Source organism: Symphodus melops, assembly GCF_947650265.1.
Source record: "Symphodus melops genome assembly, chromosome: 7".
NCBI lineage: Eukaryota > Metazoa > Chordata > Actinopteri > Labriformes > Labridae > Symphodus > Symphodus melops.
The window spans coordinates 26,047,168-26,074,647 of record NC_136697.1 but is presented as its reverse complement, the minus strand read 5'-3'; the positions used below and the strand labels follow the sequence as shown (position 1 = coordinate 26,074,647).

Sequence of the window (27,480 nt, the reverse complement as noted above, 5' to 3'; positions counted from 1 at the left end):
AGGCGCCGGCGCCCTGATGCATCAGTTTTGAAGTAAAAAAAAACAACAACCTTGAAGCTTTAACGCTTGCAGTGATTTGAAGGTGTTGACGGAAACAGTTTGATTTGATGGAAATAAGAAACATGTGTCACAATGTCCTGCAGCAGAAACCAGAGATGTCTTCTTTTTTTTTGGAGATGCTGAAAGTTGAGTTGTTTGAGGATTTTCAGTGTCCAAGGTTCATGTTGCACTTCAGCCACTCCTCCAACAGAGGGCGCTGCTCTCAGAGAAGGACCTTCATTCTCTCAGGCAGGACACAAAGAAAGCTTTTATCACTTAAGACAAATGTATTTAGGTGCAATTATAGGACTGACATGTTGAATCATTGCATCTTCCTCAGTGTCAGAAAAGTTTTTACATTTTCTACTCCGAGTAGGACTTCAGTCCTGTGCACGTAAATACAAAACACATGAAACATTTTTAGGGAGTGCGAACATTTGGATTGAAATCACGCCAGCACAAACATGTGACCTGTTTTTTTTTATGTTTCTGTGTTTCATGAAATCCTTTTTTGCATGTAGTGAAATGTTTTCAATCATTGAATATTGACACAGTTGACCTTCAGGGCCACCGTAAGGTCTGGTGTCATTCGAGCAGGTTTGGCTTCTCCAGTCAGGTCATGGGCTGCGTTGTTGTGTGCTCATGTGAGAGGTCAGAGGTCAGAGGTCAGGTCAGTGTGTCAGTTGTGGTCCAGTTGCAAGACAACAGCTGAGCGCTCTGACTCAAGGTCAGCCGGTGTTGTTGTGTGTGACTCGTTTTGTAACACAGACAAACATCACATATTCATTTTTTTATTACGTATTACAAAATAGCAATTGAACAACATGCATGACACATACATGTCTGTGATAACACGCTTAATCTAAATCATATTTCTCTAAAGCTGTAGTCATTGATGTTTGGGTCAGTTGGTGAAAAAAAAACTGTCAATTAAAACTTTAATTAAAAGCTTTTATTTACATCGTTGTATAAGATGATCCAGTCTCGATATCTTTAACTTTTAACACCATCATTTGTGCACAGCAAAGATGGGAAAGATTCAAACATTGAAAATTCAGAAAAAAATCTTGTGTACATAATTAGGTTATTGATAAACGAGTTCAATCCTTCATTTGTTCCTGCGTTGTTAGACAGCCTTTTCTAACGTGTCGGGGAGACACAGTCTTTTTCGTAGCAGATTCACAAAGGACAAAACACTGAACTGTAAAAGGAACATGCAGCTCTTTAAGGTTATGAAATGTTAAACTGCTGCATTTAAATCTCTAAAGAAGCCATGAGGGTTCGACACTCTAATCGATTGATTGTATTTATTTACATGTCATGCACAGACTCACAAAAAGAAATCAGTAACGAGTGATGTGCTGTCCTTGAAGATGATTTTTCTGTTTCTGTTTGACTCTGTAACTAATCAGCACTGAGTGCACCTCTAATCGACTTTTATAGGTCAAAACCTGCAGCAACACCCGGCTATTAAAGAGACCAGGACTCAAATTCTGATGAGCTTTTATTTGGAGTTTTACGGTATTTCACTTTTCATTACTCATATTGCAATAAATAAATCCTCGAGCAGACAGGATGCATCATCATTATTACAGAGTCAAACTCCTTTGACTTGAAATCTAAATAATACAAATTAAGACACCCTACATATCAAACATAAAAAAAACAAATTAATTGTTTATAACAAATAACCTATTTGTTAAAGCAGCTAGCTGATCGAGCTAATTTACTTACAACAGCTCTATGAACTCATGTTTAAACTATGCCTCCTCATGTGATATCAGACATTAGCATAATTTTCATTTGTCTTCGTACAAATGTCAGACACAGGTCGACAAATAAAGCTTTGTCACACAGCCTGTTCTGAAAGCAAGATGGCGTCTGATAGGCTGGTGGTTTGTTCGATAGTTACCTTTCGCTTCTTTTCAGAGAATCAGATTATATTTTGATTGTTTCAGGGTCGTGTCCCCTTTGGCGTGAGCTCGGCAGTGTTGTTTGTTTTTGCCTTTCGTGGATGAGAGTGTGTGGAGGACAGCTGAAGAGACGCAGTAAACGTTGGGAGGATGACGTGCAGCAGAAAGGGTCGAGGTTGGATTTGAGCTAACGCCGGCTCTGACCAGGACGACAGCCTCCTTACACGAGTGGCGCGACTATAACCGCTAAGCTATCCGGCGCCCCTGCTGAATTGTTTGAACCTTTTACTGCCTCTGATCACCAGCTCAGTTTCCACCGAGCAGTTCGGTCTGACCGTTCTTCCCACACAGCTCAGGTGTTTAATAACCGACTTGATGGGTCCAGAGAACTGACGCTGTCTTAATCATGGTTATTACCATTTCTCAAAAGACCTGCTTAAAGCCCAGGGTGAAACATCTGGATCTTTTTTTGTCCCGTGTCAGTGAATTACACCCACGCCCTCCTGTCCTGAGAGTCGCCGCTGTCCGGCTGCTGGCCTGAGTTCACCACAGCTGGACTGATCTGGCTCAGTGATTTGACACCTACAGGTGTTGGCACCCTGGGGTTTGGTGGTGGTATCCTATCAAGGCGAGGGGACACTGGAGGTCTTAGGTGGCTGTGGAGGACGAAGTGAGTTGGAACTGGAGTGGAAGAGAGCGACGTGTTAGCTTTAGCATCTTTGCCTTCCGGTCTGTGGTCCTGGATGGATTCTGCAGGGTTTATTATTAAAGTCTCACCGTTGATTTTTGCATGAAGAGGGTTCCCGACTGCATCGTCTTTCACGGCGCTCTTTGAGCTTCCGCTCAGGCTGATTCTTCTGGCTAAGAGAGCGTCGCTGTCCTCAGCCGTCGTTGTCGTGAACACGCTGCTCTGCTCGCCTTTACTCATCTCCTCCGAAAGCATCTCCCTCCTCCTCCTCCACCTCACCATCGCCTTCGTCGAGCTCAGCAGGTCAAAGAAACTCAGCAGAACGGACAAGGCGGAAACGCCAAGCATGAAGTTGAGCATTAGCGTCTTCTCCGTTGGTTTGGAGACGTAGCACTCCACCCCTGACGTGCAGGGCGCTTCGTAGCAGAGGAAGCTCTTCGGCATCGACAAACCAAAGAGGAGAAACTGGCCTGCGCCGAAAAACACTTCTAGGAGGATCCGTAGAACGACAACCAGGAGGTAAGCGCAGTAAAAACGGGGGAGTTCATGCGGCGGAGCTTTATGGAAGGACAGCTCTCTCGAGCAGCTCGAGTTCTCAAAGGGGGAACCTCCTCTGCTTCTGTGGGAGACGTACGCTCCGAAACTCGGATAATAAACCAGCAGGACTTTGTGCAAGACGTAGGTGGCAAACAGCACGTGAGGAAGACAGAGGAGGACGAGGTGGACGAGCCAGAGGCGGAAGACGGACACGGGAGAGAAGACGTCAAAGCACACGTTGGAGCAGCCGGGCTGGATGGTGTTGCAGATGAATCGATCCTGCTCGTCGCCGTAGAGGGTGAAGCCGGCCAGCAGGAGGACGAGCAGACGGAAGACCAGCATCAGCGTCCACCACACTTTACCTTCGTCGGAAAAGAGAGAGAGACGCCTGATTTTTTTAAAAGTTTTAAAGAGCAGGTGGAGAAAAGTGAGTTTTTCTTTTCTTTACTTAATATTTGCATTGTAATAAACGGTCTCTTTTCATCTTTTCAGAATAAAGAAAAAAGGCTGTTTATTATAGGAGCAGTCCCTGGGACATGGCAGTAACAAGCCAGAGGATCCTGCAGGAGTTACCTGATTAAACACAAGATAAAATGTCTTTGTAGACAAAATCAACTTTGTGTGTTGACAGCTCAGATCAGAAAATGAAGCAAATAATAAAAAAAAAACTCACCCATAAAGGAGACATTCTGACTGACGGTGATGAAGAGGAGATCCGTTGCTCCCATCATCTTCATTTTTTCAGTGTGGACCGTTTAAAAAAAACCCAAATAAACAAAAAACACCGAACTCAATTCTTCAACTTGACAAATCTGTATGAGAGAGAGAGAGAAGCTTCTGAGTCGCTGTGCTCATATCAGGCTGTGAGGGTCACCTCAAAACTTTTCTTATACCTCTCTCTCTCTCTCTCTCTCTCTCTCTCTCTCTCTCTCTCTCTCTCTCTCTCTCTCTCTCTCTCTCTCTCTCTCTCTCTCATGTCCACGCTGAGGCCGGGACCTGAGGCGAGCTATTCTTACCAGACATCCATCAAAGCATTGTTGGGATGTCGAGGTACCGCTCAACCTCACTGGAAGCTGTCAGTCATCCGTGGCTGAGCTGGTTATAGACAGCTATGAACTCAACAAAGACAATAAAATGGAGGTGAGTCACCTCTAGGGTCACACTGACGCATTAATCACATGACAAGAAAGTCAGCGATTATATTTTTTTATTCTGCATTTAGAGACAGAGGCAGCTCGGTTTTCTACTGACGACAGACGTCTTCAAAGGCAAGAAAGAAACAAACGTTTGATTATTGTAGTTTTTAATTGGTTTAATAGATAATAAGATAAGTAGAACATATTTGATTATAACTGGGACGCTGGGTTTTTTTCCCTTTAGCCAATGACAGCGTCAGGTAGGTGAGTTTAGGAGTGGGATACAATTCAGGGATCAGAACCGACGAATATGAAGGACGCAGACAAAAAGGTCCCAAACAGAGACGATACTCGGGGGAGGGAGGAGTTCTTGTTTTAAATGGGACATTATGTGTTAGCAGATGTTTTATTTAGATCCAAAGTGACATGTCCTCTTTCATATGCAACATGTATGATACATCAAACCGGTTCATGTAGCTCTATAACACCCTCTTTATATTTGTGCCCCGTGCGTTAGTTTCTTACTGGTTCCACTATTACTGTGTGTTTATCCAGAGAGATAGGGTCAGCATTCAGAGGGGTGATGGGTAGTGTAGGAAATCAGGAAGGAGGAGGGGGAAATGCGTGGGTCGGCCTGCGTGGGTTTAGACCACCTGCTGGGAAGGGTGCAACCGGGGCAATCCTCGCCCCCCAGATTTTTTTTTTAAATGTACTGTTGGTGATACGAGTGCCAGACACACACAGCATCAGGAAGTGGAGGTACATGTCTCAATTTCAGTAAAAAAAAAAGGAATTTAAGGCAACGGCTTCACACATGTGTTGCAATTTTCAAAATATCCACTAGATGTCAGCAGAGAGGAAAAAAACAAACTATTTGATGCTTCTTTATTGACTCGATCTTCCCTTAAATATATACAAGAAAAAGGATTGCGGGGTGTGTTCACAATTTTTTAATTATTGTCCCAGATTCTGGCATCTAGAAAATGTAGGTGAAGTGTCGTTAACGTCCGAGTGCCGAGCGTCACAATAAATCAAAAGAGGAAACGGTCCACCTGAGTATCGACAGCTACACTTGAAATACTGTAGACCTTGAATATAAAAGACTTCCAAAAAGGGTCATCGACGTGTTAATACTTTTTTTATCATCCTAAGAGCTGTAAAAGGAAATAAATACCAGGTAGAAATTCCAGTGCTACGCTACCGTTTCTTTAAAAGTCTGCAAAGTACTAAGAGTCCAGGCTGTAAAATAAATAATCTGCTTCAGTGTGGGGTTGAAAGGCCAAGCTGAAAACTTGATCAGTGTTGATACATTTAGACACCGTCACAAAACCATGTCCGAGAACGTTTTCAAGGCTGTCTTTTCCAGGACTGTGCTCATTGGTGCATAGCTCGATTCTCCCCCGAGGACGATAAAACAACCTGGAACTTCTTTCTTTCTTTTTTTTTGTGTGTATAGAAGAGTTGAGGCACTGTGAAGGCAAAAAAAAAAAAAAATCCCCTCTCCGAAGACGTCGACTTCAGTTCCAGTTTTCAGTCGCTGCTCCGTGTTTTTGTTTTCTCCATTCCAACGTTTTTTTTTAACCATGCAGGTCAAATCGCATGTGTGTGTGTGTGTGTGTGTGCAGGCGTTCTCACGTCCAGTCGAGCGTGTCATGCCAGTGTTCGGTTTGTGTCGCCTGGTTAGGAGAGGATGGCAGGAACCCATCTGATCCCACAAAGATTGTCTGTGCTGGCTGAGCGCTTCTTCGCAGCTTTCCGGACGTCCTTGTACTTGTCATCACACAGCCTGGAAATAGCCTGAGGAGAGGACATGGAAAGGGTTTTATTGCAGAGGCACGATCATAAAAAAAAAAAAACATGCACTCTCACTTGCAAAAATAGACATTTGCATAATTTCGAAACCTGGCTGAGATAAGTAGAGCACGCATTTGTAGAATTCTTATAGAGAAAGAGCATATTTAAAATGAATCTACGAGGACCGACTGATCAGAAGCACGACCACAGAAGATGTTTGCACAGACAGTCTGCACCCCTGAATTTTTTAAGAGAATTTCCTGGCGTGCTGCCCCCTGAAATCCTCCTGACCCGGCTGCTCACACACGCAGCACGCTGCAGGAGACTCTCCCGCTCGGGCAGGAGGACGGGGGTGGGTGGGGGGGGGGGGGGGGGTGCAGGGTCTCCAGAGGCAGGAACCAAAGAGCAAACAACTTACTGGTGAACAGAACATATAATGCAGCAGTTTAATCACATGCAAAGAGATTTGTGTGCATGAGGTCTGTAATCGTGCACCGATTGCAGGAAATAAACATCACCTCCCCCTCCCCTCTTTGCTCCAGGTTAACTTTCTCCTGCAGCGTTTTCACATCGGCTCACTCGGACTTTCTGCAGAGAAAATACTCGAGGCTTGGCACGAGCGTGAGTGAAGAGTTTGAGTGAGGCAGCTCATCCCGAAAAGTGTGAAACAGCTCGGCCGCCAGATCAACCAAGATAATCCATTGAAAAAGATGCAGCGGGCAGGGTTTGATTATAACCTTCTGCATGTTGTAACACCCACTGAAAAAAGGCCAAAGAACACTCCTTAAGTGGAAAGACTTGCACAACTTTTATGATTCTACCAAATGGATGCTAAGTTCATAAATCTGCCTCCCTGCCTACAAAGACTCAACAAGAGGAAGTATGACAAACAGAAGCATAAAAACAAAGGAGGGACTGTGTGGATGGTTGGCTGCAGCACCTCCAGTTTCTGGGCCTTTTCCCTGCTGAGCGGCTCCAGGGGGAAGCTGAGGTTGTTGGACTCTGAGAGCGATCGCAGATCAAAGTAATACTTGGCGTAGACGCTGGACGGCACGTTGATGTTGAACTGCAGCAGCTCCAGAAACTGCCGCTCCAACTCGTTCCTGCAGGAGAGGAGAGAGCTGCTTGTTCAGTCGTGAAATCAACGTTTTTCTTACCCCGCCTCTCTCTCTCCTCCTCCTCCTCCTCCTCCTCCAGCACGTTGACTCTCCTGAGCTGCTCTCAAACCCAGTCCTGATGTGACTCTCTTTATCATGTATCCTACAGTATGTTTGTAGGAAAATGATTTCAGTGAGTGCTGCAAACGCTCCTTTAAAAAAAAAAACAAAGAAATGGTTTTCTTGCTCACCAGGAGCTACTGAGTGTTTGTGTTTAAGGAGAGATCTTTCTGCTTGTGTTTTGTCTCCACTTTATGTTTATCGATCATTTCGATCAGTGCTTCTTCTGCCAACTTTAAGAAACTCAAACCCACTTATTTGACTTTTTTTTTTTTTTTTTTACAAGTGCAGTGTTTTGTAGCTTGCCCCTGTCATTCATATTTTGATTCCTGGGGGGAAATGTAAGAATTTCAGTATGGAAGTAAATCTGTGCCATCAGATTTTTGAATTCAAATTTTTAGCACTGAATTCTTTAGCATCGATTTTTTTTATTTTGTTACAAAAAATAAAATAAAATCATAGGCAAAAAATTTCGAGGAAAAAATAAATAATTCAGCGTTAAAAATTCCAATTCAAAATCTGATGGCACAGATTTCCTTCCTTGTATTTCAGTATTCATGGTGTGTATATTAATATTCTGTGTGTGTGCGTCTAATTCACTGCATCATGAAGTGTACCTTGACCTTGAATAAGAATCTACTGAACCAAAGTCCTTCAAGCAGACGACCACGTCTTTAAATGGACTCACATGTCCTCCACGGTGATGTCCTTGAGGATCTGGCAGTAATCAACGTTCCAGACGGCCTGATCGTCCCAGACCTTTGAGGCCAGCAGGATCGCTCCGAGGACGATCCGTTTCCAGTTCCCCGGACAGATGTCGATCTCTGCGTAGGTCAGCAGCCTCTCCAGGTAAACCTGCACGACACCAATAAGGAACTCCCAGTGAGACCGCCATCACTCATCACAAATGATGAGCATATCTGGAAACGTTAAACGTCTGGTCTTAACGCCCCCATGAAATGAGAATATTCCCTCAGATTTAATCCGGCGTCCCTTTTTTTAATGTTCATTTATCTTCCAAATAAAAGTCACTAAATTACACGTCTAATTATCAGTATTCTCTCTTCCTTTAAAGCGTGGTTAAAAACTCGCACCAGTGTGACGATGGCACACTCAGAAGTGAGCTGGGCGGCGCTGAACAAAGTTCTGACGAATCTGTAGATCTGCTTCTGCTCTGGGTCGTGTTGGTCGTAGTCCGTCGGCACCTCGGATTTCTGGAAGAAGGATGAAGGAAAGATGGGAAGGAGCAGATTATTAATCCAACGAGAGGAAAGTCCTGCCACACACTGTGGTGTTCAACATGCTACACACACACACACGCTGCAATAAACAGGCTCCTATGATGTCATAGTAAGGGGGGCTGCACACGGTAAATGCGCCTGAGCTTGTGTGGGGGGTTTGGTGCCTTGCTCAAGGGCGTTTGGGCAGTGCTCAGGAATCTCTCAAGCCACCAGACCAGATTTCCACACTTGCTCTGCACTGGGACTAGAATCAGCAATCCGCCTCCCAACCAAAGTCCCCACAGAGGGAGCTACGGCAGCCCCAAAGGGACAGAAAGAAGGGAGGGACACGTTTGAGTGGAAAGGAAAGAGTAAATTAAAGAAGGTAGAATGAAGGCAAGGATATAAGTGTGAAGAATTAAACGCTTTATTCTCAGCCTGTACTAAAAAAAAAAGCCATCAGAGTAAAAGTGTAACAAATGTGATGAACAGACCAAAACAAACGATTGCAGAAAAGCAGAGACAGACTGATGGATTCTTACTGAAAGAGGATGAAGCTTCTCGTCAAAGATATCTAACAGCATCCCTCCGTCTGTGTCCCTGATGAGGAAAAAAAAAAAAAACACGGTGAATTTAATGACATCAGTAAAATCTTTAACGTCGTTTAGACATCATCAGACTCAATGTGATGCCGTTTCTTTTTCCCGCTGGAATTCTTGCTTATAAACCAAAAATGATTACAGCTGATTTGTCTGCTTTTCTTGCTGCTGTTACCGTTTTTGTTTTCTAGAAAACTCTTTTAAAAACAGAATTTGTTCTTTACTATTAAATCGATTAATTCCAGATTTGCCAGATTTATAAAACGTGTATTTATTTAACACCGGTCACAAGTTCAGATCTTGCACATGAGATGATTTGCAGTCTTGAAACGTTGTGTTTTTTTAATACGAGATCTCTGGTCGCTCATGTTTTATTTCCCATGTCTTAAATGCGTTTTTTTTTGGGGGGGGGGGGGGGGGGGGTTTGTCCTTGATTTCATGGTCTTGGAAACAGCCCAAGACGTCCCATTTTTTTTTTTAAGATTGTTGTTTTATGAGGTTTTCTTCTGTCAGAAAGTCAGAAATCTGGGAGAGAGAGAGCGAGAGAGAGAGAGAGTTTGGTATGACATGCGGGAAAGATGCCACAGGTTTGGATTTGAACCTTGACTGCCAACAATGGACGACAAAAGCCTCCTCTATACACGAGGAGCATCGATCGTTTCGTGCTTTAACAAATGATCATGTTCATTTCCCACCAGTTAAGTTTGCAGAACCCTGATTGGTTCAATAACTCTGACGTTTGCACTCTGGAATAACACGCCACAGAGACTCCTCACCTGTTCTTTATATGGTAGTAGATCGCCAACGTGACACTGGGAGGAAGAAAAACAAGAGCAAATGTGTTCAACGTTTTTTTTAAACATCAAATCTACGTAGATCATGAATCATTCACAGATTTTAAAGGTGATTTTCACGAGGTTTTTACCATTTGATGGTGTATTTGAGGTTGGGCTGGCTGACCGTGTTGTCGTCAAGGAAGATGGTGGAGCAGGAGCTGTATTTCCTCCTTGACGTGCCATGCTGCACACACACACACACACACACACACACACACACACACACACACACACACACACACATAAAATGATGTTATTGGAGTGTACATGTTTTTGTCTGACCCACATAATGCATGCCAGGGTGTGGTGCTCAGGGGGAGGAATGATTGACCTACAATTTACATCTTCAGTCCCCTTTGTGTTATCTGTAACAGACTACATAAACGCTTACTGGTTCGGACTGGGATCAGTGACTTACAGGTAGATGTCACATCTTAAAATACATGCAAAGATTTTGGGAAAATGGTGGCAGTCAGACACAAATGCACACTTACGTTATTGATGAAAAGGCTTTTCCGTTTATCTCGAACTAAAAGAAGAAAGATGAACATGTCAATGAATCTCGTTTCACGAAAACCCAGCAATTATCAAACGAGTAGCACATGCTGTTATCACACACACACACACACACACACACACACTGAGGAGTGTACACGTCAACACAGAACAAAAGCTGCTTGTGAGGGCTCAGAGGTCACAGTGAAATATTAGAAAGCAATAAAAAAGGTTGGTGCTCGAACAGTAGGGAAGTCAAGGTGCCATGACACCACTAGAGGGAGACAGAGTCAAAGTCCCAGAACTACTCACCATTCCTGACGGGGAACTCTGGAGAGAAAAAAAAAAATGGCCAACCAAAGCTTTATTGTATTTGCAGCACGGTCACTGATTCATGAAGTGAAGACAGCAGAATACTTGTTTCAAATGTATGATTTTATATAAATAACATATTCAGCTATTAAAAGGTTCAGTGATCATAATCAGTGTCAACACCACTCTAATATTACATGCTCAAGTGTGGGTTTATTTTTTTTGTTTGCTCTCCTGTTTTATTCAATTAAAGCAGAGTTGGTCACTTTTCTCCAGATCCACTTTTTTTTAAGATTTGTGTTGAAATTGTCTTTCGGTCCAGACAGAAATAAAGAAAAATTAAAAAAACGGATGTGCTGTGAGAAAGAAGCCTCTGAAAAAGAGCTGCAAAAAAATTAAGTCAGGAGTGAAAGTGGTCGTATAAATCTGGTGAGTGAACACAATGTTGTGAAAGATGTAACCTCATGATAGGACTTCATGTCTTTGGATGTGTCTGTTTGAATCTTTCAGACGATTAAACCTTAATAAAGCTCAGCAGCTCAAAGACAGACACTGATCGATGGTTGGAATGATTTGCTGCAGGTTTGTTCTCTTCGATGAAAAATGAAACAACAGGACAATAACGTCAGCTTTGCCATTTAAAACTTCAAAAGTAAAAGGAGGTGAAAACACAAACAGGGTTTTTTCCATTTCTCTAATTTCTTTGTTTGAAACAGGACAAATATTTACCACATGGACACAAAGAAGAGAAGTAGTCCATAAGAGCATGCAGCACTTGGTTTATTATGCAAAACAGAATCTCATCTCATATCTGGGATTACATCTAGTTTAAGAGAAAGCCTTCATTATGTGCAGTTTCGATCTACTTGCGCATGAGCTTGCTGTTGGTTCTTGCAGCCTTTAAGAAAAATAATAAGCTTCATCTGTTGCCTCTGGGCAAAACGCATAAATTAGCATCAGCTAGAAACAAAAAAGCAACTCCTACATGCAGCATCTGGACATAGAAAGTCTCAGAGTATGGGAATATGAAAAGGATTACGGTTTTAAAAGTGTAGCCAATAAGGAGGTGCCTTAAGCCTGCATTCTTTCTAATGTCCAGCAGGGGGCAGAAGATTTCCATTTGAATTTAGGCTAATCAGTAAAGGATTTTATTTCTCAGGAGGAGCTTCAGTGTTTAACCAGCTCTACATCAGCCTCCAAACCGTTCTGCAGTCTAACCTCTCTTTAAAATGTTTCATAAAGCTTCTGGTTGAACTTTTTTTTTAGGTCAGGTTGAATCAGTAGTGGATGCAACGTCTCGTTAGTTTGCGGTTTAACCGACAAATCCAAGGGTGTGTAGGGTTACTCACCGTCGTTCTGGGATTTGCTGAGGAAGATGGTGCTGGCCCGCGGATGGTCTGATGGATTATATTCCATATTCAAGTCTGTGAACAAAAAAAAAAAAAAGAATTTCACCGTCTGAAAAAGCAACGTTATGGGAGACGATCATCTTTGATCCTCACTAAGAGCAAGTATAGAAACACCAGTCGTTTTCTGTTTGAAAGCAACAATATGTCGGAACTTGGTTTGGTGCACTTTGGCGCCCACCAAAGGAGTCAGAGTGCAACTGCTTTGTCGTAAGACCCAAATCGGGCCGCGCTCATCCCCTCAAGCAACCTGCATTTGTTTAGCAGCAGAAGCAGGCAAAGATGTCAGAAGCTACACAACCACGTCGACTGACAAGGCACAGCAACGCTCTACAAGCGTCTTCAGCCCGTAGCTAGCTAGGTGTTTGATAGCCGGTTAGGCTATCATGATGTCTATAGGCCGTGACCAGGTGGCTACATTGAGGAGGGTAATTTATTATGCTAAGGAGACAACTTTTTTTTGCACAAGATGGATTTAATTATCGTTTTGTTTTCAAATCTTGAGACGACTCAGGTTAGAGCTTCTGTGTCCAGTTAAGCTGCTAAACATGAGACAACCATGACATGATACCAAGACAGCCTATAGATTAAACATCACAAAGGACAACATGATAATATCTACATGGATGTACACTCTGCTGCTTGCTTGTTTACTTTCTCTTTTCCTCTAGCTTCATCCGTCACCGTTAGCTGCAGTTCCTGGTTACAATCTTACAGAGACGCAAAGGGTAGCTGTCAAACGTTAGCATTAGCATATTAGCAAGTAATAACATTAAGGACAATTAAAAAACACAATGTTATATGTAAAGCAACATATATCTCCTCGCTGTGCCTGAGACTGTTTGATTGTCTCTTTACAAACAACAAAATAAAACACAGATATTGTGACTCGTTTTATTAAATAAATTCAAAATTAATGTGTTTTTTTTTTTTTTATTCCTTTATCTGAAGAGACAGGGCCGCATGTGTGTTTATTGTTCCACATCATGGGATGATTCATGTTCCTATCCAAAGCTAATCTGGCCTGTACCATAGCCGGAGGGCATGAACCACTGATGCATGTGTTTGCTGCATCTAATAAAACCTTTGAATCCCTTGAAACGCCCTAATCATGGGCTACATGCACACATTTCTTGATTCCTTGTGGATTTGAGCAGCGACTGTGAAAAGACAGAGTGGTTAGTGTCAAGTGTTAGTGGTAAGAGTCTCCTCTCTCATGTTGTCTCCTCATGAGCTAGTTTACAGCCAAAATGCTGCGGTGTTTAAATATGCAATGTGATAGTTGCTGAAAGACAATTTCAGCTGTTATCTTGCTGAAAAAGCAGCAGAAGTCTTTTATAATCAAAGGAGACCATCGTCAGTATTTTGCACTTAAAACATAGACATGGCATATTGAAAAGTGAGGGTATTTGTGAGAGGATTTTCAAAGTGTTGGGAATTGGTGAAATCATCATTTAAAAATGCCTGGCATGCAGTCTGAATAGAATAACATTCTGACTCCTACAGCATGACAGAAGACATAGCCTCGATAAGATCTCGGCTTTTTGGACTGTTATTGTCTTGTTTCTGGCACTAATCCTCTTCTAGCTTTGGTGGAAGAAAATATAATTACCCAACAGGAGTGAGCTTACAATGTTTCCAGAGAGTAAGTACAACACGAGTAAGGGCTTCAAGAGGAGGAAACAACGTCATAAGTGCAGCTTTAAGTCTGATCGGACACACGGGTGCTGACAAGAAGAAGTGGCCAGAAGCAAAGCACAAAATCAACAGCTGTTCTTGAGAGTTCAGATGGGGTTCGGCATTTTGTTCCACCACCGGGGGGCGACAAAGGAGAAGAGTCTAGTTAGCAACTCAGAACCCTGATATGAAGGTTGGATCAGGCTCCTTCCATTGGCTGGCTCTATACAGCTGATTTTTCCCATTGCTCCCATCTGGACTTCAGCGACATGCATCCAGGATGCTGACAGCCTAGTGGTTCAGTCACGCGCTATGTAAAGAGACTGTCCTTAAAGCGGGTGGCCCCTAGATGAAGTCCGACCTGTCGCACCTTTCTGCATATTATCCCCCCCAATGCTTTCCCACTATGTGCCCTGTCCTGTCTAAATAATGGCAAAAGCCCAATTAATAAGAAACTTCAAACAACGTGTTTGCTGACCTTTAGACCTCACACACACACAACACACTTTTAGTCCTGATATGGCCTGGTTGATATGTAACCAGTTAAACTTCTTGTGCAGTACTGTCTTGCCTTATGTTTCCTTTTCTGTCGTTTACATGCACAGTGCTTGTGTACACTGCTTATTGTCTTCAAGCTGAGAAAATGGAGCTTGTTAAAGCAGGCCCAGCTCAAACATCTTTGTGTTCTACTTCACTGCTCAACCTAATTACATGAGCCTTCTCACAGACTTTGGCGTACAAACTTTTTGTTTACTCGCTAAACTAATTTTAACCCAAATGCCACTTCCGCTGGCAGCTTTAGACTCTGCTTGTTGATTGGCAAAAAATACTTTGACACCGTTTCTCCCTTTGACATTTTCAGAAACAGATCTGATTATTTCGGGTTGACGGCCTCTGCAAGGCGAGCAGGCCGAGAGGACTGAGCTTGGATTAGCCTTGTGTCGGTTTAGCACCTTACGCAACAGTAATCAGGGGTGCCGCTGTATCCGGCCAATTTCAACACGTTTGCATATCAGAGCTTTAACAGATGCTAAGCTGGTGTTCATCGTGAGATCACATCAGTGCTGTGGGACCAAGAATATAAAGCATGACAGATTTAGAATTAACAGCTGCTTAAAATATTATCGCTTTACATTCTGTGAATTGAAGTTCAGCTTAATTCAGGAATGCAGTGCATTTATATAATAACAGCTTAATTCAAAATTTTACAAAATATATTTGGAATCTGCGACCGATGTTTGGACAGCACTTGTCAGTGCTAAACCAGATTCACACATTGCTACAAAGGTGACATATGAAGTATAATACACTTCATGTTCCTCTAACTCTAACATGTGTCTCTAGTCTGTCTATATACCATCCAATGATGAGAAAAGTCCATCCTCTCCGTCTTCTGCCTGCTCCACTTTTCAGAAAATGTGTGCTTAAACAGGCCTGTTTGGAGATGTTCCCTTCATGACATCACAAAGGGCAGTAGCCCCTCCCCCAGGTGGGTGACACTCCCACAGCTAGGTGTTTGTTCTGCCCTCTGAGTCTGCCTTCTCACCGTAAACAATAGGACATGGAGCCAGAAAGCACCGAGTACATCCGAGCCCTTCCAGAAAGGGGGCGCGGTCAGACACAGCTCATTTACATATTTAAAGCTACAGACACAGAAACAGCCTGTTCTGAGCAGGGCTGAAATAGAGGGGTTTATAGAGACGATCAAATACAGGATCAGAGTGGATTTAGGACAAACATGTTTTTTTGTGTAGCTTGTAGACTTATTTAAAGTGGTTGAAAAGATGAGTCGCACAAAACATTTTTGATTAACTAAATGTATTTAACATTTCTGAATAAATCTGACAGGTTCTGTCCAAATGGGTCTACCTCCCGGAAATCCCAGAGTGCACAGCAGCTGGTGTCCAGTGTTGATACGTGATATTCACCACCTCAAGTTAACTTTAAAGAAGACTTGCAGTCGGCACCTGCACAGTGAAACAGTAGAAGCTCGGCTAACCTATTAGCTGGCAAAGCAACCTGTCTGTCTTACTGCTTTTACATAATGAATCAACAACAGACGGACCCTGCTCTCAGTAGATGAAACCACAGTTTCACTTGTGTTCACTAGTGTGTTTTTTTTACATTTGATTTGATTATTATGTGAAAAAAATCCTCCCTGTTGATTTTCTGTTAATATGACCCTGCGATCTCTGCTTTAATGTTTTAGTCGAAATAAAAACACAAAGCAGCACAGCAATGTTGCTAATGGTCAAGTGTGCCGTCTGCGTCCGCTTCTTTCAAGCATCTTGCTGTGTCAGTGTCTCAGAGTGAAATGCAGTGCATCCTTTAATGCGGCCGTGTCAGCAACACAGTGCTGCTATCTGTTACCACAATCTGCTTTGTTATGAGGAGACTTCACTCCTTTCTATGTTCCCCATTTCTTTGAGCTCTGGTCATCTGATGTCTCTCAGGTTTGTGTTAGCTTTTCTGATAATAAAGTTAAAACTTCCACTTTTTTTAATTTTTTTTCAGAGTAGTTACAATATTTTCCTTGATAGCTCAAATGTTCAAACCTCCAGGTCTTTACACATTTCTCAGGTTCCACAACAAAAGGATGGCTAATTTTCAAGGCCTCATACTAGGACCATTGCGTGTTGCATTACTGCAAGTATACGCACATCACTTGCATGATAATTATAATAAGTAGGGCCTGCCTGCAGAAATGACTGGGCCCCTGAAAAGGCTAGTAAAAGGGCCCTTCCACAGATGTAATTTAATTAAACATATGCACATTCAGTCTGTAGTGTTAGCGCTAGCCTCCTGGCTAACATTAGCTCCCTCTGCCTGGCTCCCATCAGCCTTTGGAGCTGATTTAATTTAACTGTTTGTTTTCAGTGGGACGGCCCTTGTCCAATATATTGGCGTGACTGTAGCCCCCCCCCACCCCCCCCCCTTGTACTCATCCATCAACCTGTCATCCAATCACAGCCCAACTCCTGTGCAGCAGATTGACATACAGCATCAAAAGCTCTGAAGTAAGTGGTAATCACGGATGGTGTTGATGCAAGTGTGGATACAAATATGGATAAACTGGCAAAAAAAAAAGGAAAAGACTTTGCATTTACAAATGGAAGCAACAAAGACGTGGGTTTGGCCGGTCGGCTCATCAAAAACCTTCTGCACTTAATTTTAGGGATTTTCATTTTAGCCAATAAATGTGAAGTTTTTGTGTCTGCTACTCTTTCGCTTCCCTGTACTCTATCACGTCTTAACCCTCAACATGAACAATTCATCCCACTTTTCACTTAGGCTTGGAGTAATTGGATTGGTTTATATTTTGGATAACTATGTGATGTTTTAATTGTAACCGAGGGACTGCAGATGTAAACTAGCTCTTAGCTAACTCTGGTGCAATACATCAAATGGCAACATTTATGTTTAATATTGTACATGGTCCCTTTACAAATAAAGTTAATAAAAATAATAATAAGCTCAATCAATCAAAAAACATTGTTTCCTGTATCGATAAAAAATATCTTCACCCTCTGGGATAATTTCCAGGGCGGCTCTTTGGTTAGAAACAGTGCGAGTTAAATCTCCAATGTGCACTGATGTGATATGATCCCAGTGTTATTGTTGGAGGCTGTATGGAAGAGTGAGCACTGACTGGCTCCCATGAGGTCACTGAACATGTCCACTGTTCAGCCATGCTTATTAAACTTTGACCACTTCGACTGACCTGTAACATGTTCATCATTTCTTACACTGGGATAAACGATGTGACCGTAAGGCTGTTCGTATCAGAGTAAACCTGACACTTGGAACATGAATGAATCATAACGTGTTTCTAATGTTGGGTGATTTTGACTGTACAAGATGATCCTGACGAACTGCAGACTGAGCGATTATGTTTATCATTAAGTCCAAGTGTTTCAAACGTGCTCCATCTTCATTATCACGTCGGCCGTCAACAACAGGAGGCTGTTACCCTAACCCCCCTTATACTGTTTCAACACACACTCTGTCCAAAGGCCGGTGTGTGTAACCGACCCAGCTTAAACAAACAACACTGACCTGCACACTCATGCATATGGGCCCATGTCAGGGGACAGAGAGTTCCCTGGGAAAATTAACCACAATCGCACGACCGATACGACTATTACCACAACACGGCTGTTCACCAGAGCACGTGCAACAATGCCACAAGGTCGTCTTTGGTGTACACCACCAGTCTCTACTAAAAAGGTATAGTCTCTATTGTATGTACACATACAGGAGAAGAAGAAGATAACTGATTTACATATTTGGTTTCCCAGGGGGAAGCTTCCTCTTCCAATAAGAGTTGGTTGTTATCATTTAGCAGAGAAACCTTAAAGTTGATCTTTTATGCTGACCCCCATTGTAAACAAATAATCTACTGAAGTGTTGCCAAGCATGGATGCCCAAACTAAACGAGGGCAAAGTTTCACAACATGAGGTCAACATATGTTGGAGTATTCAGCGGAGGAGTCTGCAGATGTCATTAACCTCCTTTTTTCTGCAAATCACACAATTATTTCCCCGATTTGAAACCAGGACTTTCAGGAGATTGCGAGGGCGTCATTCCTCTCTCTCTCTCTCTCTCTCTCTCCCTGATATCCGACTCTATCCACTGTCCCCTCTCCAATAAAGGCACAAAAAAGCCCTAAAATAAATCTAAAAAACATCAACTTAAACTCAGGAGATGGATTTAAGCGTCTGTGTAGGCCGCTGATATAAAATATACATCAGTGTTGAGTGACTGTTTCATTCAGGACATGAACAAAATGAAAGCACTTCAAGCCCTAACATGTTAGACTTTTGTGTTACAGGCCTGTAAATGCACTTGAAATGCATCAGATACAAAATCACACGAACGACCAAAGAGCATTATGAGTCCCAGTACGATGTTCGAGGGATCATTTCACATATTAGAGTGCAGAAAAGGTCAGGTCGGATTGTGAATCATCATCACACGTGTCAGTCTGAATGAGTATTTGATTTTCGATTGGTTTTTTGTTGGACTCCTCAATAATGCAAATCAGAATGTCTTTTAAGTGTTTTTCTTTCTCCACAGCTCAAAGCCGAGGTGCCTTTGTGAAGTGATAATTAGCGGGAGGAGGAGGAGGAGGAGGCGTTTGTGTGTGCTGGAGAGTAAATTACTTTCTCATTGCTAGTCAATAAATCAAACAAGGAGCCTCTCCCCTGTGAATACACACAGACTGAAAGGAATAATTTATCACCCACGAAAGAAAAAAGAACGAATAAAAAGATCTATTTTCTGATTTTTTTACAAAAAAGTTTTGGGTTTATTTTAGTGCGACTTCTCCAGCTCGGCGTCTGAAATAAAGTTACTTCCCATCATCACCACGTCGAGCTGAGCCACTCGTCACCTTCTAGAGAAGCACATGCATGCTGCTGCTGGGAAAATAGCACTGAGGCTTCATGTGTTGCTTGAAGGAACCGGCGATATTGTGCCACTTCAGCAGAACTTGAATCCCTCCGGGAGCAAACTTCAGGTTTGCAAACACGGCGGTGAAAGCCCACTGTGTGAAAGAGGAAGGAGGGTTGATATCTTCCTTTGTTTGGTTTTAAAGTAAAAAATATGCATCTTCAAATTGTAGTTTTTAAAGTGGGTCTCATAGTACCACAACTCTCAGAGTAGTGTCTCTCTCATGTCTGAAGATCGCCCTGGCGTGCCACGGTTCTCTCCTGGGAAGTACAATGTCTGATGCTGCGTTCTATTTAACTCGGATCCCAGAGCTGGGAATAACGTCACACCCGAGTGGACCGTGTTCTAGTTGCAAGTCCGAAAAGCAACATGGAAACCTCCAGGAGTACCTTTGTTTTGTTAGCTAATACCAGGCGATAACAACACACTTCAGGAGGCGTTCCAGTTGACACTTCCGACTGGGAATTCTGAATTTCCTACTTCCAATATCATACAGATCCCTACTCTGGCTCCTTTACTTTCTACTCTAACGTGCACTGTTCTATTAAATAAAAGGAAAGGTTGACTCTCGGGCCAAAGCACTCACATGACTGTACCTAGATAGATAGATAGATAGATAGATAGATAGATACTTTATTGATCCCGAGGGAAATTCAAGGCATCCAGTAGCAGTATACAGACAGCCAGGACACAAGACATTAGTTACAACTGTACTGATCTGCAGCATCAAACGTCTTTTTTGTCCTTCTCCACGTTCTGGATCCGCAGAGACTTCACCTCCTTGAGCGAGCACAAATGTCCTGTGACAGGAAGTCGAGCGCCTTTTTTAGTGTTGTAAACTTCCTCGGCCAACAGGATCTTCTTTGGGCCCTTTTAGCCCGGTTATGCGTGTTGTCTTTAGGTCAATAACGGGTCTCACAAAAACTGATGGTGTCCTTAATTAAAAATCAGCGTGCAAGACATTTAAAAAAAAAAAAAAAAAAAAGGATTACAAACCTCTAAAGTTGTGATGTGCGTTACCTGATGCATTTAAAGATACATGTGCCTGTCTTTTTCTCATCCTGCCAGAAGCATCAACTTGAAGCCCTCACAGGTAGAAGTTCAATGAATCCATTTTATTTATAGACTGCTAAATATGAACCAAAGTAATGTGGGATTCTTTATTAAAAGAACAGCTCTTTTTTCACAGCTTGAGTTTTCTGACATTCAGAATTTGACTTTTTGCCAAACCTCCATCCAATCCAGATCAGGCGACACCAAACAGACCCGGTTTTCAGTCTTTTTTTTTTTTTTTTTTACTTTCCATTTTGTCCAAACCCTGCCTAAATGTTGGAGCATCAGCTGACGCGCGATGCTTCACGCTAACAGTCATCTTAAGAGAGAAACACAGCGAGCTTTGTCAAAGAGAGGCAGATCATATGACCGCTTTGTTTCTGTCTCTCACTGTCCATGAACTTTCACCTCCAGGGAGGAGAGACAGCTGTGTTGCTATCTCTGCATATGCTCGTCTAAACAACAGCTTACTCTGTGTGTCAACATTTATCCTTCAATGATTCACTTTAACCCATCATACATAGAGACACCACAACTTTAACAACTATAATAACTTGTGTTTATTTTGTCTCGGGTGTGTTAAAGACTCATGAATTCACATCCTTGAGTTTGAAACTTTGAGTTTACATTTGGATCTCAAATTGTGATTTGTGTGATGAAGGCTTCAGGATGCTGAATAGCAGCAAAGCCCTCCAGCATACTCTGCTTTATCAGCTATTTTACTGAAGAAAAAAGAGCATCATGTAACTAACCAAGACGAACTAAAAATGTTTATTGAGCCCATTTTCCAACTTTTTTTTTTTTTTGCAACCAGCCTTCCCTTGTTGCACAATTACAGGGAGAGAGTTGGTTTTAAACACTTCCCCATAGGCTTCATTATTTAACACCTTGACACTAACTTACTATCTTATGTACACGTTATAACATGAACAGAGATGAGCAGCAATATTATTTTTCAGTTATGTGTTTTCTCAGATAACAGGACATCAGTCATCACCACATCCTAAACCCCGTGCACACACTCAGAAAAGGATCCTGGAGGTTATTTGACCCGACGTCACCCTCTTATTGAACAGCATCCTTTTAAAGGTACAGCTCACTTCATGTCAGCCAATGAGGTACTTGTTAGAAATTAGCCGCGGGAGATGCCGGTCAGTGTGACCGTCCAGCACTGTTTTCACACTACTCTGAAACGCCACGCACGTGACTCCTCCGCCTGCAAAGTGACTCGCTGATTTAAGTGTAAACGCTGAGATTTTTTTTTTACTTATCATGGTGCACATTTACCCCGACGTCGACTTGCTCACGCCTCAAAATGAGCTGAATTACATGAAGCCAACAGGCCTTGTCGTATGGCCTCGCTTCAGCAGGTCCTGGAGCCAGTTTCTGCTGACCGGACTCTCCTCCTTCCAAAACACTGAACTATACCTTTAAGCACCTTTTCCCATTGGCCTAACTTTTTAGACCTATGAACGGCTTCCTGTCTTTAAACAGGTTATTCATGTAATGCTTTAGGGGACGCTGACTGTCTGTGTTTGTCACCTCAACTCAGTACCACATCCTGGACCATGAGCACACCTGCAGGAAATGGAGGTTTATGTGCATGGCCTGACCTCACATCTTCTCCTCAATCTAATGGTGCCGCTCCACTCTAACTTCAGTATTTCTGTTTTTTTTTTTTTTTTTATACGTATACAAGCCAGCCAATTCATTTTGGAAACAGCTGATGTCTTGGAAAGCAGCACGTCACGCTCTGAATTGAGCCGTTAATACTTGGCAATCACTCGTCCCTGGTGACTTCTCCTATCTGCTCTGACACAGGCTCACAGCTGCCTCTCCGGGCTCGTCTTTGGGAAGGGGAGAAGATGGGGGGGGGGGGGGGGTTTGGATGGTGCAGATCATAATGAAGTCCGCTAATCTCCACGGCACTGCCTGTGAACTCATAATAGAGAAAACACATTAGACACGCTCCCGTTTCAATCACTGCACTGCCGAGACAGACGGCGCCTCAGCGTGAGTCGTCTCTATCCCCGACAAGAAGCGCCGGTCGTCCGTCACTCATCTGCCTTTGAACTGCCTTCCGGTCATGGAATCATCTCTATTATGGAGGCGTTGGGTTCGACACTCCAGAAATTTGTGGACCCCATTCAGGAAATAATCCAAAATATTTTCCATTCTGCTGTGCTTTGATGAGAACAACACCTCCTTCAAGTACGGCTGATAAAGCTGTTTGGCAGATATGACACCTCATTGTCTTTGTTTTCCAATATCCACTGGTATCTTTTTAAAATCCATAGATAATAATGCGTCTAACAATGTAGCCTTTGGAGATCATTCATTTTCGATATATCAGCGCCAAGTCAAATTAGAAAAGCTCTTTATTCATTCCAGATGTAAATATCACTGAATCAGCGGCCATATTGGCTAGCAGTCAAATTTTTCCCCATCTCAAATCGGCCTCAAATTTACAAAATCCGTCTGGCTTTTCTCCAGGGATAATGTAGCCAGTGTATGAATATAAACACCCAGTGTAATACAGAGCACTCCAGTTTAATGGCAATCACCAACGGAGCATGTAAGTGGCTTCCACTCTGCAAGTTTACAAGAGGCAGTGACATCACTGATCAATAACAGGGCGATTTCAATGAAAGGGAAACACTCGGTTTGGGAGGAGCTTGTAAAGACTGAGAGACTTCCTACATTAAAGTGCATCAACAGCAACGAGTCCACTTGTTATTTTCAGGAGAGACAGAGACAGACTCCTTCTTCTGTTTGGTCCGAGTTCAAATCAGTTGTTAACGTTAAAAAGTCCAATATGCCTTGGTGGATCCAGCCCCTCAATTGGACCCAGCTACAGGCGTATGACTGTACATCCAGTACCACCCTCTGGTTCTAGTACGGCCACTTCTGCCATCATAATGAAATAAAAGATTGTGATGGCCAAAATGGTAAAGTGAAGGCGTCCAGAGGTTAGCCGCAAATTTGACAACACGGTGGCTCTTAATTTCAGTCGACAGCTTGTGGTTGAATTGTTCAAAATAGCAAACCAGAGGATCAGAAGCCGCCTATCTTACCACACGCTGAACTGCTCAGACTGTAATGCTGTCAAATAGGAAGAAGAGTAATAACAACAACAGTGACATGTCTTTAAACATCAGCAGAATAAATAGATCAGAAGAAGTTTTGTTTTCATTTTCAGCTAATAAATACAATATTTCATCTCGTCACAGTGCAGATTTATTCATGTACCAAACTGATGCTGCAGCTCAGTCACATGAACTTGCGCTTCATCCCTGCAATGAAAATGTCAGTAGGTCATATATTTATCAGCTTCACATATTTCTGATGACATATAAGGCAAATCTAAATGTCATGATGTCGGCCTGTGAAAGAGTCCGCACGAGGTCTGGAATTCAATAAAAAAAAAGGGGGTCTTATAGTTTCTGAGAAAAAAGCCATGTATTTGTGATGGTTTGGCTGCTGGCTGCAAAATAGACAGCCCATTTAGTGGACACTTTTGCAGTGTGAATGGGTCAATTGTAATGCATATTAGCATGTGTCAGTGGAGGGGGAGCTGGGTTCCATAGTTACAGTTTCTTTCATGCACAGGCTGAAAACAAAGAGCAGCACAAAGGAGTCTGCCCTCATGAACAGGATGTTGTCTGCACATCCATCCCTCTCTCTCTCTCTCTCTCTCTCTCTCTCTCTCTCTCTGGAAGGACACATGGGAGTGAACATGCACACATGACTCCTGACATGTGCCTGCCTGTACTCATGGCCGTTATGATGAATTTCTGCCGATCACTCAATATTACAGGCAGACGAGTGTGAAGAGTGGGGAGGGTTTAATGAAGCCCACTGAAGAGGTCAAAGGTGATCCTCCAAGAGTAAAACAGTACTTTAAGATCAGATATTGAGAGGTTTTATTAAGCCTGCTGGGAGTGATCTTTTCTGACCCTGGCATAGAGTTTTGCATTTTATAATGAAAGCCTTAAGCAGACACACATCTCATCCATCTATCTATCAAAAAAAAAAACAACAACCTTGAATTTCCCTTGGGATCAATAAAGTATCTATCTATGCATTTTAATCTCCTCCGTTCTCGAGGGGTGTTAAGAGAATTTCAGCGTTGTCTATAAAGAGAATAAATGAGTTCTGATCTGAAGAAATCAACTAAAATGTCCACTTAGGGCTTCCATAGTTTTCATACTTTCACTGTTGTCCGTGGTCATAGCGTTGACCTTCTGGCAGACAATACAGAGTCCCCCTTAGTGCCAGCCTCCATCAGAACCCTGCATAAGGTTTCTTAAGGCTGTACAGGTTGTGCAACTGGGTCATGTTGTTTGATAAGATTTGATCTTTTTTTGTCTTTCTTTCTTATTTATGTTGATTTGCCTGCAAACCGTGTGCGGTATCAGTCATATATGCATTACATGTATGTGGCTTTCAGTGGTGTATGTGGCTCTGTTAACATGTTGAAAGTTGATTGTTTCTTATAGTTCTTACTTCCTGAGTGTAATGTGGAGGCAGCTGTGTGTGTGTGTGCAGCACTGCAGTACAAGACACATTAGCTTAAGGTGGGGGTCCTCAAACATTTTAGACCATGGACTCCTTTCAGGTGAGAGATTTTTCCCCTCAATATTATAACATTAATGAGCTTATATTAATACTATGCAATTGGTACAAAAAGTCCCAGTTTATAGGACTTTTATGTGCTTTTTCAACGTTACAGCACACATTTACAAGTTTTTGTAAATTATTCTGCAGACTCCTGGGGGTCCTGGGACCCCACTTTGAGAATCACTGGCTTTTGTTGTATTACGTTGTTCCATATCACGATTTAAAAATGTAGTGCCATGGTAAATGCAACATGGAGGCTAATGGAAATCCCAACATAAAACAGAAATAAAACTAAAAAAATATATAAAAATGCAATATTAAATGTGATTGTAATGTGTTTGTAACTGCCCCCCCCCCCCCCAAAAAAAACTGCTTCAACTCGTGCTTTCAGTTCAATGTCATTGTTCAACTGTTTTTAATATTACAATCAATGATGTTTAAAGAGATGTTCTACTGTGAGTTTTTTACATCACACTACACTTCAGTGCTCCTGTGGTTTTCTCTTTTCACTCCTCTGTTGAAGTGAAACAAGAAACGTGTCAGTGTTGTTGTTAAAATAGTGATTTAATAACACAACACACAGCCTGTATCACTTGGATTTAATTGAGTAGTGTAAACATTTCTGTAATGACTTTCCTTGAACTTTGTCACTGGGTTTGAACACTCAGTAGTCTTCTGTCTAAACACTGATCGGCCTGTGAAAGCTGTGTGTTTGTGTTTTACCTTGGACGTTCTCCCTGTCGCTGATGTGCTGCAGATTACACCCCGTCTCCTCCCTGCTCAGATCCGACTCCTGGTGGTACGACTCCAGCCTGGAGTGCGCGTTCCTGCGGAGCTTGGGGCTGGCAGACACGCAGCAAGAGGTCGTGCTCCCCATCCTTCACTCCTTCTCGACCCCGCAGCTTTCAGGCACTGTGCAAAAACAATAATCCTTCACAACCAACCCGAGGCGAGCCGGTCACCACAGAGCAGCACAGCGCAAAGGGTGCATCCGAACAGCAGCGCCCATGGGTCCTCCTGTCAATCGTTAGTTGTCCACGGAGACGAGGCTGTCACACAGAGAGAATATATGTCACATCCAGCCGCAGTGCCGGATGTATGTTACATGATGCAGAGTAAATGAGGACGCGTCCTGCTCCGGGCAGGAGGAGAGGAGAGGAGGGGAGAGGGGCGCACACGGTGCTGCCTGCCTGCCTGCCTGCCTGCCTGTGTGATCGGTGTGATCCGTGTTGTGGCTGCTGTCAGGGCGATAGACCGACAGGGGCTGCAAACCCGAGAAAAGGTTCCGGTTCAAGTGGGAGGTTACGAACGACAGATCAGGGAAGATGGGCTACACAAGAGAAAGCGTTTCATCACTAAAGCATCTCTCTCTGTAATGACCTGTTTTTCTTGTGTTTTTCTTTCCCTATTAATCATGCACGTGTCTATCTATGTTTTATTGGTGAAAGTTAGGGCAGCATGTTGCCCATATCTTTTATAAAATGGACCAAAAACACTCTTCATCGATTCTCAGTCATGTAGACTACAATATAAACGGTGCTACATGTTTATTTATTGTCAGGATTAAAGAATCTGTCAGAAAAATAAAGGTCTTCATTTTTTTTTTTTTTTATAAAATCCTCTGGTATCACATTATAAACCATGTATTCACACTTTGGATTATTTGAGTGACAGATGGAGAATTTGGGTCTTAAATGTAAAGACATTGAATCAGTGAGTCTGACACGTGTTTCCTCTAATGGCCAGTAGGGGGCGACTCCGCTGGTTCCATTTTGGTAAGTAGGCCTACAATTAGCCTTAAACTCAGTTTTAAGTTGCAAAAGGTTTTTATTTTTCATTTCAAATCTCAGTCTCACTCTGATGAAATACAGCGAGCTCTTGTGTTATCGCTGATAAGTCAGAGCTTTATAACCCCCTCCTCTCTTTTCCTCCCCATCCTCTCATCAAAATGGGGTTATTGAAGACTAGGACTGGGAATTTTGATTTGACTGGGGATGTTGATTCTCGGGGTCATGATTTGACTCAGAATCTATTTTTGATTCAAACGATTCAGGACTCATGAATTGCCAATGCATATTTGATGTTAGGCTCTTCATAAGAAATCTGTCTTGAAATATGAAGGCATATTTTGTGCACCGGCATGATTAACATATTTTATACATTGGCGCGGTGGTGAGATCATTCCTAAGTCATCCTCAACTAACATCCTGCTGTCTCGTTTGAGATATGAGACAGGCCATTTTTGTAAAACGTAAATAAGCGAGAACAGGAAGACACCTGGGATGTGACTGTGGTGTCAATATTAAGACAACCACAGGACAGAATCAGAAGCTGCAACAACATCTATTGTTTTCTCTCCAAAACTTCCCTCCAGTGTTTTTTTCCTGCTCATCTGCAGCTAACACTTGTTTTCTCATCCTGAAACACATGTGCACCCAGTGTTCTCGTGCACATGGTTCATTTTCACAGTTATACAGGGGCGCACG

At 42.6% G+C, this 27,480-nt stretch overlaps 3 protein-coding genes across 4 annotated transcripts in view; 1 reads left to right on the top strand and 2 right to left on the bottom strand.

Annotated features, from left to right (window-relative positions):
• The window catches only part of LOC306826823 (ATP-dependent 6-phosphofructokinase, platelet type-like), a 371,729-nt gene extending 349,761 nt beyond the window's left edge, over positions 1-21,968 (top strand). Inside the window, exon 3 of the mRNA XM_079348368.1 lies at positions 21,959-21,968. The gene's annotated coding sequence lies outside the window, so the exon portion shown is untranslated. The remainder of the gene's footprint in view (positions 1-21,958) is intronic.
• On the bottom strand, positions 2,440-3,914 carry LOC306826264 (gap junction delta-4 protein-like; the record flags this gene model as incomplete). The annotated part of the gene is made up of 2 exons (XM_079347464.1): positions 2,440-3,539; positions 3,851-3,914. The coding sequence occupies 2 exons, from the start codon at positions 3,912-3,914 to the stop codon at positions 2,440-2,442; spliced, it is 1,164 nt and encodes a 387-aa protein (XP_079203590.1).
• LOC306826811 (cyclin-Y-like) lies at positions 5,182-26,575 on the bottom strand. Of its 2 annotated transcripts, XM_079348351.1 has the most exons (12): positions 25,957-26,575; positions 25,718-25,906; positions 12,136-12,210; positions 10,787-10,804; positions 10,474-10,508; positions 10,069-10,163; positions 9,920-9,955; positions 9,087-9,144; positions 8,419-8,538; positions 8,013-8,179; positions 7,048-7,210; positions 5,182-6,110 (listed from the first exon to the last, which is right to left on the bottom strand). In XM_079348351.1, the coding sequence occupies exons 2-12, from the start codon at positions 25,869-25,871 to the stop codon at positions 5,994-5,996; spliced, it is 1,038 nt and encodes a 345-aa protein (XP_079204477.1). In that variant the 5' UTR covers positions 25,872-25,906; positions 25,957-26,575; the 3' UTR covers positions 5,182-5,993. The 2 variants fall into 2 exon arrangements, with proteins under 2 accessions (XP_079204477.1, XP_079204478.1); XM_079348352.1 differs by lacking the exon at positions 10,787-10,804 and having other exon boundaries at positions 25,718-26,573.
• Between the last annotated feature and the right edge of the window lie 905 nt (positions 26,576-27,480).

Coding starts and splice junctions, on each gene's coding strand:
- LOC306826811 (XM_079348351.1), bottom strand. CDS start 25,871: ATGGGGAGCACGACCTCTTGCTGCGTGTCTGCCAGCCCCAAGCTCCGC. Junction 12,211..25,717: donor CGACAGGGAGAACGTCCAAG/GTAAAACACAAA, acceptor TTTTGTTCACAG/ACTTGAATATGGAATATAAT. Junction 6,111..7,047: donor AAAAGGCCCAGAAACTGGAG/GTGCTGCAGCCA, acceptor TCCTCTCCTCAG/GCTATTTCCAGGCTGTGTGA.